The 19,434-nt window shown below is 36.1% G+C and overlaps 1 protein-coding gene and 1 long non-coding RNA gene across 3 annotated transcripts in view; both read left to right on the top strand.

Annotated features, from left to right (window-relative positions):
* The window catches only part of LOC135268309 (uncharacterized), a 524,649-nt gene that overhangs the window by 132,523 nt on the left and 372,692 nt on the right, over positions 1 to 19,434 (top strand). The window lies entirely within an intron of this gene.
* LOC105730515 (protein FAM136A-like) lies at positions 2,668 to 3,090 on the top strand. The gene has a single exon (XM_064360420.1). It carries the CDS (start codon positions 2,668 to 2,670, stop codon positions 3,088 to 3,090), a length of 423 nt encoding a protein of 140 aa, XP_064216490.1.

The following is a 19,434-nucleotide window of genomic DNA, read 5'->3' as shown; positions in this document are numbered from 1 at the left end:
GTTTATTGTTATAAATCCAGCCCACATTTCGGAAGAGGGGAATTAAACTCCACTTCTTGAAGTGAGGAGTATGATATAAAAGAGTTTGCAGACATGTTTAAAAACCACCACATGCATTGAAAGGACAGGGAAATGATACTCGGGAAACTGTCTAACATAATTGAGCCACTAAGGATCCAGGTTTGTTTTGAAAGTGTTCTTCCCTATTTCTCCTATTGCCTTGAAAATATCTTACCTTGACTTCTGAAGCTATTGATAAATATCTAATTGCTATAGGTATATTCCTAATAAAGTCTAAAGTAATTACTAGGGAAAGTGAGCCCACCAATTATGCTTATTTTCCCTAATTCTAGAGTATTAATGTTAAATATGACCCTCCTGTCCCACATGTCAGCAGAGGCTTCAAAGCTGTGAACATTATATTTTAAGTGCTCTCTTGTTCCTGAAGACCAGAGACATTTCCAAAGAACTTGCTAAAGAGTGGAAATAAAAATGATCTTATGACCTTTAGTCAATATGACAGGAGATAATAAATTTGGAGAAGTAGGAGGAAGATGCTTTGAAAAGGATTGTTGGCTGACTCAGGACGAAGCTGTTTTCTCCTAACTCAGCTAAGTGGCAGAGGATGTCTTCTTATGATGAAGGGAAACTGCCATATCACCCCTGGTGGTTGTTGGCTGAGCTGTGGGAATGAGCTTGGGTGATGCTGATCTGTTTACCCTGGTTTCAATGTGTACCAGGAATGTGTTTGATTTTTACCTAGAAGAGTTTAAATTATAAAAAGCTACCTGGAGTAACTGCTAAAGAACAAGTAAAGAGAGAAAGCTGTGGTGAAAGGAAATAACTTCATTAGTAGGAGGGCAAGGGTACAGTTACTGGAGCCCTTTAGAGAGGATGTCTAGTGAGGCAAGGTGACCCAGCAAATGAGGGTTCTATGGGGTGCCATTAGAAATGGGGACTTGGGATAAGCCACTTGAAAGCATCCAGAAAAAATGTTGCTCACTGGTAAATGATAAAATGTTGAAAACTCCTATGGGGAAGGGTCTCCAGATAACCCACCAAAACATCCCATGTGTGAGATACCCAATGTTTGGACATCTTCCATGAGAGAGGATTTCCAACCAGGAGAAAATACATATGGCGGCCACTAATATTAAACAGATTTTTCCAATTTAACATTCATCCTTCTTCCCAACCAATGTCTGGGGGAGCCGGAGGCAGTGTAGTGAGTCAGGAATGAAGATGTAAGAGCAAGGTGGAAACATAGTGAAACATCACGATATGGTCTTGTTTGCAATTACTATGAAACTGAGACTCAGTTGTTAGTGAGGCTGGGAAGTGGAAGCTTAAAATTGAGAACTGAACACTTTGATGAATATTAAACTGGAAAGAAGATGGAAAAGGAGACTGTTCCAATGCCTGAAAGTAATCAGAAAGATATAGAATCTGTCTAAGATATGGCCAAGGAGTAGGGGAAGGAAAATACAACAAAACAGGTTTGCAGACAGATATGAACTAAGTTTAAAAAATATCCTACTTATACTCTTTGACCCATTCAGTAAATTGGTTGCAAAAGAGCTGGTTGGGAACAAAGTTTTCAAGTTAATGTCCTGTGGCATATTGGATCTCTTCGCAGATTTTCATCAAGTAGATAGTAAATGGAAGACATTTATCTCTGTTCTGACCCATGCTGTAAATGCTGTGGAGTGAAGTGATGAACTGAGAGGAGAGACTCATGTAAAATGGTACTGAGGGTAATCAGGCACTGAGCAAGAGAGAAGAGGACTAATAACTATATTGTCAAGTAACTGGCAATGAGAGGCTGCATGCACACTGGAGTGTACAAAACATTGCCTCCCTGGTCAGAGAAGTGAGCAGATTTGAGTAGACATTTTAACAGGTGGTGACAAGTGAACAGGCAACACTGAAAACTTTTCTAGGCACCGTAAGAAATAATTGCACTGTGGCTATTTTTGTTTGGGAATTATTTGGAATCTTTAAATCTCTTCATTTGAACTACTGCAAACCCATTATATTTGAAAGTGCACCTGAAACCACTTTTTTAAAATTTGAGATGGAGTTGTGCTCTGTTGCCCAGACTGGAGGGCAGTGGCATGATCTCAGCTCACTGCAACCTTTGCCTCCTGGGTTCAAGCAATTCTCCTGTCTCAGCCTTCCAAGTAGCTGGGATTACAGGCATGTGCCATCATGCTTGGTTAATTTTTGTATTTTTTAGTATATGGGGTTTCACCATGTAGGCCAGGCTGGTCTCGAAATCCTGACCTCAGGCGATCCACCCGCCTCAGACTCCCAAAGTGCTGGGATTACAGGCATGAGCCACTGCATTAGGCGGGAACCACTTTTGTACATAACAAAAGGTCTGAAGTCGAAGGATGTCCACAAGGAAAATAAGAGTGTAAAAAAATAATAATAAAATATACAACAGTTCAGGGTTGTTCTAAATGTTTTACGTATATTAACTCATTTGTTTGGATACAATTTCCTTGCCCTATCATTGGCAACGATTTTCACAAATTTACAATATATCTGACTTTATTTAAACATTTTTATATTTGTAATCTGCCACAGACATCCTATTTACATTCACCTAGTTAAGATTGCCTTATTGGTGGGCACTGGCACAGCATCGGACATCGCGGGGTTGTCATGGAGGAATTGCAGCAGCTCCAGGTGCAGGAGATGGTAGACTCCATGGTGAAGGGTCTGGAGAGAGAAAACTTCCAGAAGATGCAAAGGCAAAGGCTCTTGTTCCAGTGCCGTGCCAGCTGTGGTGAGGACAGCCAGGTATCCATGCAGCAGGTGCATCAGTGCATCAAGCACTGCCATTTGCCTCTGGCTCAAGCCCAGGCCTTGGTCACCAGTAAGTTGGAGAAGTTCCAGGACCACCTGGCCTGGTGCACTATGCATTGCAATAACAAAGCCAAGGATTCAATAGATGCTGGGAGTAAGGAGCTTCAGGTGAAGCAGCAGCTGGACTGTTGTGTGACCAAGTGCATAGATGACCACTTGCACCTCATCCCAACCATGACCAAGAAGATGAAGGAGACTCTTTTATCCATTGGGAAATAAAAGTCTTTGCCAGTGGCCATTGGGGCTGAGGGCAAGAATATATTTTCTATAAGGCCTTGGGAATTTTAGTCTTTTAAGCAAAGCTTATGAATGAAGAAATTAAGGATGGCAACAAGTGTAAGGCATGTGCCACTTGCCTCTGGACACTGGTTCTTTTATGTTTCAGTCCTAAAAAATGAAATGGGAAAAAGTGCTGCTAAATTGGGTCAGAGATATTACAGGAGGTTTTAGAGCATATGTTTTCTGTGGCTAGTGCTTGTCCTGGCAGTAAAGATCTCCCCTTTAGCAAGCCCTCCAAGGTACCCAACTCTTGTTACTACCCAGGTACCAACAGGCTGGCAGGTTAGAGTTGATGGAATTTGAGGAGAGATACTCTCTCTTTCTTGCCAACATCCTGTTAACCAGAAGTGTCACACTATTTTCTATAAGCTGTCAAACAAAATCCATGAGGTCACTAATTTAGAAGGGGAAAAAGAATTTGTGGGTCTTTGTTTTCTTGATTTTGTGTAATTTATACAAGAGTATACAGGTTGATTTTAAGATGTGGAATTGGGAGGGAGAGTGGTTTGGATAAGAACTTTGAAGAGTTGCTTCTGAATCCCCATTTCTGGTCCTCAGGATGTGGATATCCGTTTCTTAAAATTATTACATTTGCATCTTCCAGCCTGGAGACCATGCAAAAACATGAGAGGTGACGACACGCTAATTATGGGAAGCAGAGCTTCCCTCTTACTGGCTGACGGTGCCTGAGGCTCTGTGTAGCATAATGACAGGACAATCTTGCAGTAACACTTACCCCCTGAAGAGAAGGGGGTTTTGATTATGATATATACTAGTATCTAGGAATGAACAATAAAAGAAGAACAGTTAGCTACTTGCTTATAAGAGAGTTATGAAGTACTGGATTTGGAAAAACCTGGTTTTAATAGGAACAGAATGAAATGAAAGCCTAAACCTAGCATTGCTTCCTTAGCCCCTGAATTAGCAGATCCCATTTGAGACAAACCCCTGGCAACAGGAAATTGAAGGGAGAAAAAGGAAACATTGGCTAGGATGAGCTGACTCCCTTAGAGCAAAGGAGAGGCAGCCCCCATTACCAAATACCGTTTTTGCCCGGGGCTTTCGCAACTTGCAGTGTTCCTGCCCTGGCATGGCACCTTATTGTTTTGATAGCAACCTCATTGTATTTTCACCAACTGATTAATGAAATGATAATATAGCCTGATCATTTGCTATTTCCAGGTTGTGATATATTTTCCTAGTGGTTTGGTTTTAAAAATAAATAAGGTTTAATCCCCCCCAACCCTGCTGCAAAGAAAGATTGCCTTATTCATTACTGAAGAATTATATATCACGTTTTAGAAGTGTGTGTTGTTTTCTATTTTTGGCAAACCAGGCTTTTTTTTTTTTTTTCTCTTTGGCCTTCAGAATTGCCACTGATGATCATTCTTGCAATACAAACTAAAACTAAAAACAGTTACTGTTCAGGTTTATAAAACAAGTGCCATGTAGGCTCACTCATCAGGGAAAAGATAGAATACTTTTCTTTTTCTTTATTCTTAAAAGAGTTTTGCATAAAGAACTTCTTTTAAATATTTGAGATGCTTTTCACCCAGAAGAGGTATTGTTTAAATTGGGATTTGTGACTAATTTGTTTCAATTAAAAATACTTTAATATCAATATCAAATGCTTCTTAAATGATACGATCTCCGTTACCATATGTGGTAGTTTGCTCTACATACTAGCTATTTAAAACAGATGTAAGTAAAACAAGATTTGTTTGGGAGGAATAGGGTTTCTCCAGAGTAAAGAATACAGAGACCAAATGGAAATGTACTTGCTTCACTGCACATGGTTTCTATACTTGGCTCTGCTGGCTTTCCATTTTATGGTTACCAGATTTACATCCTTTGAAATTATGGACATTGGATAAAATCCTCATGTTGGAAAACACTCTAAAGTAACATTAAATGAGCATGTGATTTGAATAACCTACAATTTTCACACAGGTTTTGATGACCAAAGTCAAAATATTTCCCATAAAATGCTGTAAATTTGCTAAAATTTATACAAAGCCCCTACAGTGTAATAACACAAAGAAACTTTGTTTACTAAAAAAATCTAAAATACATACTTTTTGGATTTTATTTTAAACAATTTTAAAAATTTTGTATTTTTATAGTATTTAAGTTTGTTTTGTTTTTAATTTCTTCTAAAAAAAATAATGGGGTACATGTGCAGAACGTGGAGGCTTGTTACACAGGTATACATGTGTCATGGCGGTTCGCTGCACCTATTGAACTGTCCTTAATAAGTTGCCTCCCCTCAGCTTCCACCCCTCAACAGGCCCTGATGTGTGTTCTTCCCCTGTGTCCATGTTTTCTCATTGTTCAACTCCCATTTATGAGTGAGAATGTGAAGTATTTGGTTTTCTGTTGATGGCTTCTAGCTTCATCCATGTCCCTGCAAGGGACATGATCTCATTCCTTTTTATGGCTGCATAGTATTCCATGGTATGTATGTACCACATTTTCTTTATTCAGTCTTTTATTGATGGGCGTTTGGGTTGGTTCCATGTCTTTGCTATTGTAAATAGTGCTGCAATAAACATATATTTGTATGTGTCTTTATAGTAGAATGATTTATATTCCTTTGGGTATATACCCAGTAATGGGATTGCTGGGTCAAATGGTATTTCTGGTTCTAGAGCTTCAAGTAATCTCCATACTGTCTTCCACAATGGTTGAGCTAATTTACATTCTCACCATCAGTGTAAAAGCATTCCTATTTCTCTGCAGTCTCACCAGAATCTATTGTTTCTTGACTTATTAATAATCACCATTCTGATTGGTGTGAGATGGTGTCTCATTGTGGTTTTGATTTTCATTTCTCTGATGATCAGTGATGATGAGCTTTTTTTCATCTGTTTGTTGACCACATAAATGTCTTCTTTTGAGAAGCATCTGTTGGTATCTTCTGCCCACTTTTTGCTGTTTTTTTTAATTGTAAATTTGTTTAAGTTCCTTGTAAATTCTGGATATTAGACCTTTGTCAGATAGGTAGATTGCAAAATTTCTCCTATTCTGTAGGTTGCCTGTTTGATGATAGTTTGTTTTGCTCTGCAGAAGCTCTTTAGTTTAATTAGATCCCGTATGTCAGTTTTTGCTTTTGTTGCCAATACTTTTGGTGTTTTTGTCATGAAGTCTTTGCCCATGCCTATGTCCTGAATGGTATTGTCTAGGTTTTCTCTTAGATTTTTTATGGTTTAGGGTTTGACATTTAAGTTTTCACTCCATATTGAGTTAATTTTTGTATGAGGTGCAAGGAAGGGGTCCAGTTTGTTTTCTGCATACGGCTAGCCAGTTTTCTCAGCATTATTTACTAAATAGGAGATCCTTTTCCCTTTGCTTGTTTTTGGCATGTTTGTCTGACATCACATGGTTGCAGATGTGTAGTGTTATTCCTGATGTCTCTGTTCTGTTCCATTGATCTATATGTCTGTTTTGGTACCAGTAGTATTCTGTTTTTGTTACTGTAGCCTTGTAGTACAGTTTGAAGTCAGATAGCCTGATGCTTCCAGCTTTGTTCATTTTGCTTAGGATTGTCTTGGCTATACGAGGTCTTCTTTGATTCCATGTGAAATTTAAAATAGTTTTTTTCTAATTCTGTGAAGAATGTCAATGGTAGTTTGATGGGCATAGCATTGAATCTGTAAATTCCTTTGGGCAGTGTGGCCATTTTCATGATATTGATTCTTCCTGTCCACAAACATGGAATGTTTTTCCATTTGTTTGTGTCCTCTTTTATTTCCTTGAGCAGTGTTTTATAGTTATCCTTGAAGAGCTCTTTCATATCCCTTGTTAGCTGTATTCCTAGGTATTTTATTCTCTTTGTAGTGATTGTGCATGGAAGTTCATTCATGATTTGGCTCTCTGCTTGTTTATTGTTGGTGTAAAGAAATATCTCACAGATAGTAAAGTATGTCATCAGTTCAATTCACTAATGGGGTTATTAGTAAATGAGCTTTAGTGACTGACATAATACATTATCAAAGAAGCTTATTAAAATTACAGAATTGTAGAACTAGAAGATTCTTAGAAGTTCTCACTATGTTAGAGGATTCTTAGATTAGTCATAATTGACTTAGCAAGTACAGTTACTGTATTTGTATTAGTTTTGTGTTAGTTTCTTTTTGTGTTAGTTTCTTTTTTTTATTAGTTTCTTCTTTGTATTCTTGAATTTGTATTAATTTTCTTATTTTTTTTTTTTTTGAGACAGGGTCTTGCTCAGTTTTTTGGAGTAGTACAGTGGCATGATCACAGCTCACTGCAGCTTTGATCTCCTGGGCTCAAGCAATCCTCCCAACTCAGCCTCCTAAGTAGCTGATACTATAGGTGCACACCATCATGCTTGGGTGATTTTTTTGTATTTTTCGTAGAGGCAGGGTTTCACCATGTTTCCCAGGCTGGTCTCAAACTCCTGGGCTCAAGTAATCTGCCTTCCTGGGCCTCCTAGAGTACTGGGATTACAGGTGTGAGCAACCACGCCCAGCTTGTATTAGTTTTCTATTGCTGTGGAACAAATTGTCACAAACTGCACAGCTTAAAACAGCACATATTTATTATCTTACAGGTGTGTAGACCAGAAGTCTAGGTATAGTGTCATAGGATTCTCTTCTCAGGGTTTCACTAGGCTGAAATAAAGGTGTTGTCCAGGGATGGGTTTCTTATTTCAGACTTGGGACTCTCTTCCAAGTTCATTGGTTGTAGGCAGAATTCATTTCTTTGAAAACTTGCGACTGAGCTTCATATTATCTGTTAGCTGTTAAATCTCTGACTTCCTCTCCTGCAACCAGTCAGAGAAAACTCTTTGTATTTTAAACAGATCATATATTAGGTTAGGCCAACCTAGATAATACCGTTTTTGCCATGTAATATAGGTTTTGAGTGATAATCTCATCATATTTACAAGTTCTGCTCACATTCAAGGAGAGGAGGTTTTACAAGGGCATGGGTCATAGGGAATCAGTTATCTTTGGCCTATCACACATCTATATATACATATACACACACACACACACACACACACACACACACATATACAGCAATGACTGTAATTTTATGGTCTGCAGGATTATTTGTATTTAGAAAATCTGCCTTCTGAACAGTGGTCAGAAGCTCTGGCTTGTCTGGTTATTGCCATATATTTTCACTTCATTTTACTCACATTCTCCTGGCCCTAACATGCTTTTTGGGAAGTAGGCAATACTCCCTCTTGCTTATCTTTGGCTTAGTGGTGCCAGTATTCCAGGTTTAATCTTTTCCTCTCTACTTTGTTCTCACACTGGAGACTACTTTAATGTACATGGCAAATTTTAAAATAAAGTGACTATATTTCCTACTTATAAGACAATTTTTGGCTCAGAAGTTTGTACAGAAATACACTTTTTTTAAAACAATTATCAGGCATAGTTTCAAATACTCACTAAATTGCTCCCTTCCCATTTTTCTTGTAATGCACAATAATGTATGTCCCTTGATCTATTCTCAGAAAATGTTTCCAGGAAGATTTCTGAGAAAAGCACATAGGTGACGTTTTCTTAAATGAACTTGCTCAGCAGCATGTACTTTTTTCCTTTTTGTTAAGGTCCCCATATTTGAGCAGAAGGTAAAATTTTGTTTACATGTATTATGTAAACAAATACGTGTAAAATACTTGCTTCAATTTTTCACACACATTTTCTAAGAATGTGCATACTGAGGTTGGTGGGTTATAAAAGGGGTTAATACTCTTTTTTGGCCTGTATTTATTGGAAAGACCAAGTTGCCAGAGTTCTTTGAAGAATTCAGACAAATGCATCTGAATATTTTCCATCAAACGGGAGGCAGAGGATCAAGCTTGGATTTGCTCTTTATAGCACTTCTGGCAAGAGGCTTTTGGAATAAAATTTATGTATTCCTTCTCGATTTGGTTAACCACAACATCTGTTTTGTCTCCATTGGCATTTGGCCATTGACCTACTGTCTCCTGTAGAAGACGCCCACCATCCCTCTTACGACCAAATGTTGATGGGAAACAAGCAGTTCTCAAGTGATTTTAGTCATGGAAATAGTCATAAGCCAAAAGCGTGGCCTAATGATATCATCTAAATTCATGGAAAAGGGAATTAATTTTATATTTTATCTGATTTGGGGGACTGAATTATTAATAGTACCAACATTTGGACAGAAAAAGATCAAGGGATTTAGAAAGGAATACGGTAAACACACCTTCCTATTCAGTATATCGTGGGACATGTAGATTTACTTTTTGACTACAGGAACTATTAGAGGAATCTAGGTGATGTTTCCAAACTTATGAAATGAAGGTTTAATTAAAATTAAATATGTCTATATGTTCATACATTTTTGAGATAAAGCACTGTTTTTTCTATTTTTTAAAAATGATTTTTTCTAATTTCTAACAATAGCTTATAACTTTACTACATGGTTATTGCTACTTCTAAAACTAATCTGCTACTGTTAGGGAGAACATGGAAAGGTTCAGGAGAGGCCAATGCCTATGAGGCTGTGATACCAGGATCTTCCAACAACAACTTGGAGCCTGCCAGGCTATGCTTTGATCAAGGACTTCTCAGTGTTGGTACCTCTTGCTGGATTACTGCCTAGTCCTGCTTTGTCCTGGCCAGCCATATCCTGTCCAGCTGTGAAAGACCATTTAGTTTCTGCTTTCTCTTTAACTTTTAGATTTTTTTTTAATTTACCTCAAATTATTCAAATTGCATGATAGCAAAAGTAAGCCATGTTCCTTTAAGAAGCATTGGACTGAAAATCCAGCTTCTGCTGTAAAAAAACTCGTCTTTCCCCTCTAGGCATTTTCCTTCTGATTTCAGAGTAAAGGTGCTCAGATGTGCCTTTGCTTTTGCCTCTAATCTCAGCATATTCTCCTATTCATTTGTTGCCCATTCTGTGCTTTCAACTTCTGCTATAGCCACTCATTCTTTCTCTGTTCTGGTCTCAAGATGAGCATTTTCTGCTATCCCTGTGTCTACAGACGCCTCCAAGTTTGTGGCACATATCTCTTTTCTCTGATTCTCTCTTATGACTTTGGTTTGGTCTTGTCCTGGCCCAATTCAGGTCTCTTGATCTTTGCCCGCATTAACCTTTACTGTGTTTGGAGTGGTATCTTACGAAATTATAGCTGTATCTTATCACACAAACCTGTAGGAACAAGAAATGCGTATCTACCCACAAGGAGTCTGCAGACTAGTGGGCATGGCAGACCTTCGTTAATTAATTATAGCATTAATTCTTCAGGCTTGTAATCCTAAATTTTTTTTAAAATTTGAAAACAATTTTTTTTTCTTTCTAGTTTGAGTGTTGGCTATTCCTAAATATTTCAAAACTTACTTGTTTATATGAAGGCTGGTTTCTTACCTGGCTGCATCTCTGCTCAGGGGTGCTCACTTTATCCCTAACTGCCTTTTGGATCAATAGGAAGAAGTAAGACATTGAGTGAATGAATTTGACATTAAACTGCTCTTCACCATGGAAGAGTCCTGGCCTCTAGGGTTTGACTGTCAGTGGTTCTTTACCCTGTAAAAGTTTTCATTCCTAAGAAAATGCTGCCATGTAACTGACTCTACATGCTGAACAAAGATAAATTAAGAAGAATAAACCTAATTTGCTTCAGAAAAGAATGTTTCAATATAGAGGAATTAGTTCTTATTTTAACCTAAATAATTTTGCCTGTAACATTTTTGGAAAATATTTTAGATAAGTATGCAGAATCTTAGTTATATTTATAGTAAAATAAAATATAGCAAAATTAAAGTAATTGTCCAGAGACCCACAACAAACAGAGGGCAGATTGCAGAACTCCACACTCATACTCACACTCTAGCCATTGGGCTTCTTGGCCTCTCTTTGTTCTATTTGCCAAGGTATGACTAGAGCAGAAGACATCCATGACCAATTAGTCAAGCTCCCCATCTGGTGATTAGCCTTGCTCTGAAGACATCTTGTGTATTACCACATTTGTGACTCTAATTGGAGCTTTATTTACCATTGGGGGTAGCTCTTTCCAAGGAAATGACCACCTAACTGAGCCAGGAGAGGCTGGGTTAAGTTTTTTTCCAGCTGGAAATTACACATTACATATTTAGTATGTTTGGTCACTTTAGATCTGTGTGAGGCAGGGAAGGAGAAGTTGATGCATGACAAAGTTCCTAAGAATATTTACAATCTTGTAAATCAAATTTACTTTCTACTGGATTTAGCTTTATGGAAACCTTTACATGGTATCTGTGCTTTCAGTCAGATTTTAGAAGAGTACTATTATAGTATTTTAATTTTTATTAATTGAAAATCCAGGCTTTTAAAATTTTTTTAAATTTTTAAATTTTTGCAGGTACAAAATAGGTGTATACATTTATGGAGTATATGAAATATTTTGGTATAGGCATGCAAATCATAAGAGTTACAACATGTAAAATTGGATATCCATCCCCTGAAACACTTGTCCTTTTTGTTACAAACAAATTATAGTCTTTCAGTTATTTTAAAATGTACAATTTTTTTGGCGACAATCACCCTGTTGTACTATCAAATACTAGGTCTTATTTATTATTTCTATTTCTTTTTGTACTTATTAACCATTTCAACCTCCCTCCCACTACCCTTCCCAGCTTCTGGTAACCGTTTTTCTATTCTCTTTCTCCGTGAGTTCAACTGATTTGATTTTTAGATGCTACAAATAAGTGAGAATATGAGATGGTTGCTTTTCTCTGCCTGCCTTATTTGACTTAATGTAATGAATTCCAGTTTCATTCATGTTATTGCAAATGACAGGATCGGATCTAATTTTCTTTTAGGGCTGAATAGTACTCCATTGTGTGTAAGTGCTGCCTTTCTTTTCTTTTTATTTTCTGTTCTTGGCGCCAGGCTGGAGTGCAGAGGCACGATCTTGGCTCACTGCCACCTCCCCCTCCCAGGTTCAAGCAATTCTCCTGCCTCAGCCTCCCGAGTAGCTGGGATTACAGGCATGCGCCACCACACCCAGCTAATATTTTTGTATTTTTAGTAGAGACGGGGTTTCACTATGTTGGCCAAGATGGTCTCGATCTCTTGACCTCGTGATCTGCCTGCCTCGGCCTCCCAAAGTGCTGGGATTACAGACGTGAGCCACCGTGCCCGGCCCACATTTTCTTTATTCATTAATCTCTTGATGCACACTTAGGTTGCTTCCAAATCTTGGCTGTTGTGAACGGTGCTTGGACAAACATGGGAGTACAGACATATCTCTTCAATATACTTGTTTCCTTTCTTTTGGGTAAAAACCCAGCAGAGGGATTCCTGGATTGTATGGTTCCTCTATTTCTAATTTTTTTTTTTTTTTTTTAGAAACCTCCAAACTATTCTTTATAATGGTTGTACTAATTTACATTCCCATGAACAGTGTATGAGGGTTCCCTTTTCTTCATGTCCGCACCAGCATTTGGTATTGCCTGACTTTATTTATTTTTTGAGATAGGGTATCACTCTGTCACCCAGGCTGGACTAGGACTACAGGCAACATGCCTGACTCGCCTGACTTTTAGATAAAAGTCATTTTACCTGGAGTGAGATGATATCACATTGTAGTTTTGATTTGTATATCTCTGATGATCAGTAATGTTGAGTACTTTTTCTTATGCCTGTTTGCCATTTGTATGTCTACTTTTGAGAAATGTCTATTTAAATCTTTTGCCCATTTTTAAATCAGATTATTAGATTTTTAAAGTTTTTTAAGTCTAAATATTTTAGAGTTGTTTGAGCTTCTTATGTATTCTAATTATTAATCCCTTGTCAGATGAGTAGTTAGCAAGTATTTTCTCACAGTCTCTGTGTTATCTGTTTACTTTGTTGATTGTTTGCTGCACAGAAGCTTTTTAATTTTATGTGATCCCATTTGTCCATTTTTGCTTAGTTTGCCTATGCTTGTGGGATATTACTCAAGGATTTTTTGCCAGGACCAATACTCTGGAGAGTTTCCCCAGTGTTTTCTTGTAGTAGTTTCATAGTAATTTGAGGTGTTAGACTTAAGTGTTTAATCCATATTGCTTTGATTTTTTTTTATATGGTGTGAGAGAGGGATCCAGTTTCATTCTTTTGCATGTCGATATCCATATGGATATTCAGTTTCTCTAGCGTCATTTATTGAAGAGACTGTCTTTTCTCCTGTGTATATTCTTGACACCTTTGTCAAAAAAGAGTTCATAGGAGGTGTCTGGACTTGTTTCTGTCTTCTGTGTTCTGTTCCATTGGTCTCTGTGTCTGTTTTTATGCTGGTACCATACTGTTTTGCTAAATGTAGCCCTTTAATATAAGTCAGGTAATGTCATTCCTCCAGTTTTGTTCTTTTTGCTCAGGATAACTTTGGCTATTCTGGGTCTTTTGTGGTTCCATATAAATTTTAGAATTGTTTTTTTCTATTTCTGTGAAGAATGCCATTTGTATTTTTATAAAAATTACATTGAATCTCTATATTTCTTTGGGTAGTATAGGCATTTTAATAGTATTGATTCTTCTAGTTCATGAACATAGAGTATTTTTTCAATTTTCTATATGTCTCCTTAAATTTCTTCCATTATTGTGTTATAGTTTTTATTATATAGATCTTTCACTTTTTTGGTTATATTAATTCCTAGGTATTGAATTTTATTTGTGGCTATTGTAAATGGGAGCACTTTCATTTTTTCTTTTTTAGAGTGTTCACTTGGTATATAGAAATGCCACTGATTTTTGTATGTTGATTTTGTATCTTACAGCTTGACTGAACTTATCAGTTTGAATAGTTTTGTGGTGTTGTCTTTAGTTTTCTCCAAATGTAAGATCATATCATCTTCAAAGAAACATAATTTGCATTCTCAGTTTCCAATTTGGATGCCCCTTATTTTTTTCTCTTGTCTGATTGCTCTAGCTAAGACGTTCAGTACTATGTTGAACAGTAGTAGTGAAAATGGGCATTCTCATTATATTCTAGATCTAAGAGGAAAGGCTTTGATTTTTTCCGTATTCAAAGTTTCTTCTAAACCAAGTTTTTTGAGGATTTCTATCCTGAAGTGGTGTTAAACTTTATCAAATGCTTTTTCAGCATCAATTGAAATGGTCATGTGGTTTTAGTCCTTTATTCTGTTAATATGTTATACCATCTTGATTAATTTGCATATGTTGAACCATTCTTGCAGCCCTGGGATAAATATCACTTGGTCATGGTGAATGATCTTTATAATATATTGTTGAATGTGGTTTGCTAGAATTTTGTTGAGGAGAAAGCCTAGAGTATTTCAGTGTGTTTATGCTTAGCTATCGTGCCCAAATCAATTTAGTACATTGTTTAAAGATTCCAGATAGTCTAAATCTGGCAACCAGGAAAGAAAACATTAGCCATAAAGCAATACATATTTAGATACAAATATTTCCCTCACACTTTCCTTTCTCTTCCTTATTTAATTTCTTTACTAATGTATTGACTATTGGTCTATGATATATTGAGGCCTCAGTCTATAATGAACATTTGTATCTGATTTGCAGCTCTACATATTTTTTTAACTTTGTGATGGCAGATTCCTGTTACTTCTGTCACTCCCTTGCCTCTTAGGCTCGTAGCAGTTACCACTAAACAGTGACAATACTCTTTCCTACTAACCTGTGGATTTGGCCTTGGGGTCCTTCTTAATACAGTAGTGTATGCACTGTCAACCTATAGAAGTGGCTTATAAGTTTAAGTCTCTTAGCTTTTTTCTACTATTTTAGCATTCTTAAACACTAATTAGATGAAAGAGATGGAAATGAGAAGTTAAATATGGACTAAATGCAGTGAAAGAAAACCTTTGTTAACTTAGTATATCAGCGAGTCTGATGAAAAGGACTTAAAATGCTATAGATAGTACTTTTGAATGGGATGTTTGAATTAAACAGTCTCCAAAGTTGGTCATTCTCCTTTTGTTTGAATATTTTCAGAAATGATAAATAAACTTTTTGTTGTTATTGTTGTTTTGAGATAGGGTTTCACTCTTGTCATCCGGGATGGAGTGCAATGGCATGGTCTCGGCTCACTGCAACCTCCACCTCCCAGGTTCAAGCTATTCTCCTGCCTCAGCTCCCAATAAGCTGGGATTACAGGCACCCACCATCATACCTGGATAGTTTTTGTATTTTTAGGAGAGATGGGATTTCACCCTGTTGACAAAGCTGGTCTCAACTCCTGACCTCAGGTGATCTGCCTGAGGTCTGCCTTCTAAAGTGCTGGATTTAGAGGTGTGAGCCACCATGTCTGGCCTAGAAATAATAAATATACTGTTTAATGAAATAACTTATTCTATGTTTGAAGTCTCTTAAGTTTGGAAAATTTTATATTGAACTGAAATTACTTTTTCTATAACTTACACCAATTTTTCTTGTATTCCTTCAATGGAAAATAATTTTTTAACATTTTATCTTTTTAAAATTAAGGTATAATTTATTTAAAATAGAATAAAATACAGATGTCATAAGTTTTCATTTTAATGACTTTTGAGAATTTTGTACACCTATGTGACTACTACCCAACATAAGATACAGGACATTTCTGTCATTCCAGAAAGATGGTTATTCCTGTTTCAAGTGAATTTCTTGCTCTTTTCCCCAAAGGCAATCATTTTCTTACTTCTGTTGCTCTTGACTAGTTTTAGTGATGATAAATATGAAATTATTCCCTGTGTATTATATGTATATACAGATGTATTTATAACAGTAAGGCTGTGAACATTTATGTAAAAATTTAATGAACATATGTTTTCATGGCTTTTTGGGTAAGTACATAGGGATAAAATTGCTATGGCAGAAGTTATGTTTGACTGCTTAAGAAATAGCTAAACAGCTTTCCAGAATGATAGTACCCTTTTGCATTCTCACTAGCAATTAATGAGTTCCAGTTGCTACCTATCTTGCTAGTCATTTAAATATAGTCATCCTAGTAGTTGTGAATTTGTATAATATTCTGGTTTCAATTTGTGTTTTTCTTGTGACTATACATTTTAGCAGATTGGTAGAGTTATTAACTCTTTAAAATAAATTTAAACTTCCCAATTCATTTTTATCTAAGCTAGCACTAATTTAAATCTCCCTTATGTGTGTGCTATGTTTGAAATAAAACATATGACATTAAATTTACTTTAATAATATTAGATATTATGTATCATTTTCACCTATTAAGATAATTTTAATTTTGTCATATTAATTACAAATATGTATTATAGATCTCTAGCTAATTTAACAAAAAATAACTGACATACCTCACTTTATCTGTACCACTGCTTCATATTGAGGGATAAAGCCATGAAGTAGCCTGTTCTTCCTCGTCAGAAGAATCATTTTAAATTAATATTGACTCTTGAGGTGAATTGCTTGTAAAACTACTGAATTTTTCATCAACCCATATTACTATATCTCATTGATTAAATGCTCATGAGGGATTTGACAGATGACTTAGCAGTGTCATAATCTGCTAAGATATGAGGATATGCTGTTCTAATATCCTAACAATGCTATAAAGATGGAGATTATTTAAGATAATAGTTTCTAATTATTGCAAAATCATGATATAACAGAAAGATCTCTAGACTTGTAAATATTCCATTTTCTAGCTGGGTTACCAGGAAAAGTGACTACATTGATCTGAACTCTGTTAAGTGAAGGTGGTAGTATCAATTTTGTTTGCATGATAGGGTTGTTGTGATTATCACACTAGATACTGTGTGTAAAGTGTTTTGTAACTGTAAAAAATAATATTTAAGATTTTAAATGCTTTTATGTTGATGTTGCCAGTTTATAGCATAGTGTTTGCAGATAGTAGGTGCTCAGCTTTTGTTAAATGATGGCTAGATGAACAATATCTCAAAGCAGTCTTTGTAATAAATAATTCTAGAAATTGTTAAATATCATATCAATGTTAACACTAAAATGCCTGCTCTACTTTGATAAAAATCACATTTATTCATCTATAGTCTTCTAGAATCCCTCATATTCTTGGTGACTATTTGTGATAAATGTCAACAAGTTTGAGATATTTCAAGCAGGAACTTAAAGGGCCCTAGCAGTAACTTGTTTATGGCAGGAGTTCCATTTTTTCAAATATCATGGGCTTGTGTTTTTACTCCTTATTCTTGAACTCACCTTTAATTTGAATATCATTTTTAAAACAAGAAATATTTAAGCAAAAATTTGTATTTTTCTTGAGTTTGAGTACCTGCTCATTGCCGTTTGTTACCTTTTCCAATATCATTAGGTGGTAGTTTAATTTCTTTGTTTGTTTGTTACTGCTCTGAACATTTTCAAAGTGCTTGACATTGATTTATTTTAATCCTGCTGTTACATGTTTTCCCCAAATCTCTGGCCTTATGTTATTTCCTCTTTGCTCTAGCAGTAGCATTTGACACAGTGGACCATGCCTTTTTCCTTGAAACTCTTGATCATCACTGTGTGGGCACCCATTGCCTGATTCTCCTCCCACTTCACTGTCTGTTCCCTCTAAGTCTCCTTAGCTACTTCTTTTTTACCACCCTCCATGAGACTACCAGAGAATTTATCACCAGAAATCTTGCAGAAAAGGAGTGAGTGGGATGATACATTCAAAGTAGTAAAAGAGAAGAAAAAAAATCTGTCAACTAAAAATACTATACCCAGTAAAACTATCCTTTCAGAGGAAGGAGAGAAAAAGTCTTTCCCAGGCAAACCTAAAAGGAAGTTCATCATCACTAGATATGCCTTACAAGAAATGCTTAAAGGAGTTCTTCAAATTGAAACTAAAACACACTAAATATAAAAACATAAGAAAACACAAATCTCACAGTTAAAGGTAAATATATAGAAAAGCACAGAATAATGTTATATCATAATGGTTTGTATTTAATTACTTTTAGTAAAAAGTTTAAAGAAAATACTTGTTAATTGATATACAGTATAAAGGAAACCATGACTATAAGAAAGCATGTGTGTGTGTGTGTGCACATGTGTATGTAGTGGAGGGAGAAGCATAGAGTTAGAATGTAGCATTTTTGTGTGCTATTGAAGTAAAGTTGTTAACAACTTAATCAGATAGTTTTTAACACAAGCTTATTTAATGCAAGCCCTGAGATAGCCACAAATAAAAAACCTATAATAAATACACAAAAAGAAAACAGAATTATCAACAAAAGCACAACAAAAACTATGAAATGTCATAAATAGCAGGAAAGGAAGGGAGGAACAAAATAGTGAAAAGGACAGAAAGTATTTTAAAAATGGAAATAGTAAGACCTTGCCTGTTAATCATCACTTTAAATGTAAATTAAGATTCCAAACAAAAGGCAAAAAGTAGCTGAATAGATTTTTTTAAAATCAAAGTGTTTGCTGTCTATAAGAGACTCACTTCAGACTTAAGAACACACATAGGCTAAAAATAAAAGAGTAGAAAATGATATTCCATGCATACAGTAACAGAAAGCAGCAATGACTATACTCATATCTGACAAAATGAACTGTAAGCTAATAACTGTGTCTGGAAACAATGAAAGTTATAATGATAAAATGGTCAATTCAGCAGCAAGTTATAACAGTTACAAATAGACACATACCTAACATCAGAGCACCTAAATATATAATGCAAATACTAAAAGGGAGATTGACAAAAATAATGGTAGGAGACTTCAGTGCTGTACTTTTAATAATAGATAGAACATCCAGATACAAAATCAATATAGAAACAACGAACTTCAACACTGTGGACCAAGTGAACCTAACAGACATTTACAGATCTTTCCATCCAACAGAAAAATATACATTTTTTTTTCAACTACACAGGGAGTGTTCTCTAGGATAGATCACATTACATCACAAAATAGGTCTTGATCAATTTAAAGAGGTTAAAATCACTCCAGTTATCTTTTTCAGCCACAGTAGAATGAAACTAGAAACAATAATGGTAAAAAATGAGAAAATTTACAAATGCATGGAAACTAAACAACACACTTTTGAACAAACATTGGGTAAAAGAGAAGATATAGTGGGAATGTAGAAGGTATCTCAAGATAAATAAGAATACAACCTACAAAAAGATGATGCAACAAAGGTAGGACTAAGAGAAAAGTTTAGGATGGCAAACACCTCATTTGAAAAAGTAGAAAATTTAAAATTTAATGAGCAATGAGAACACATGGACACAGGGAAGGGAGCATCACACACCTCACACATCAGGGCCTGTCAGTGGGGGGAGGGGGAGCTTGGGGAGAAATAGCAGGGGGCAGGGGGATAGGGGAGGGATAGCATTAGGAGAAATACCTAATG

This window comes from Aotus nancymaae, unplaced genomic scaffold (assembly GCF_030222135.1).
Source record: "Aotus nancymaae isolate 86718 unplaced genomic scaffold, 86718_ANA_hifiasm-v0.15.2.pri h1tg000040l, whole genome shotgun sequence".
NCBI lineage: Eukaryota > Metazoa > Chordata > Mammalia > Primates > Aotidae > Aotus > Aotus nancymaae.
This window is presented reverse-complemented; position numbering and strand designations above follow the sequence as displayed.

Bases quoted from the DNA above. Each gene is read 5' to 3' on its own strand.
- LOC105730515 (XM_064360420.1), top strand. From the start codon at position 2,668: ATGGAGGAATTGCAGCAGCTCCAGGTGCAGGAGATGGTAGACTCCATG.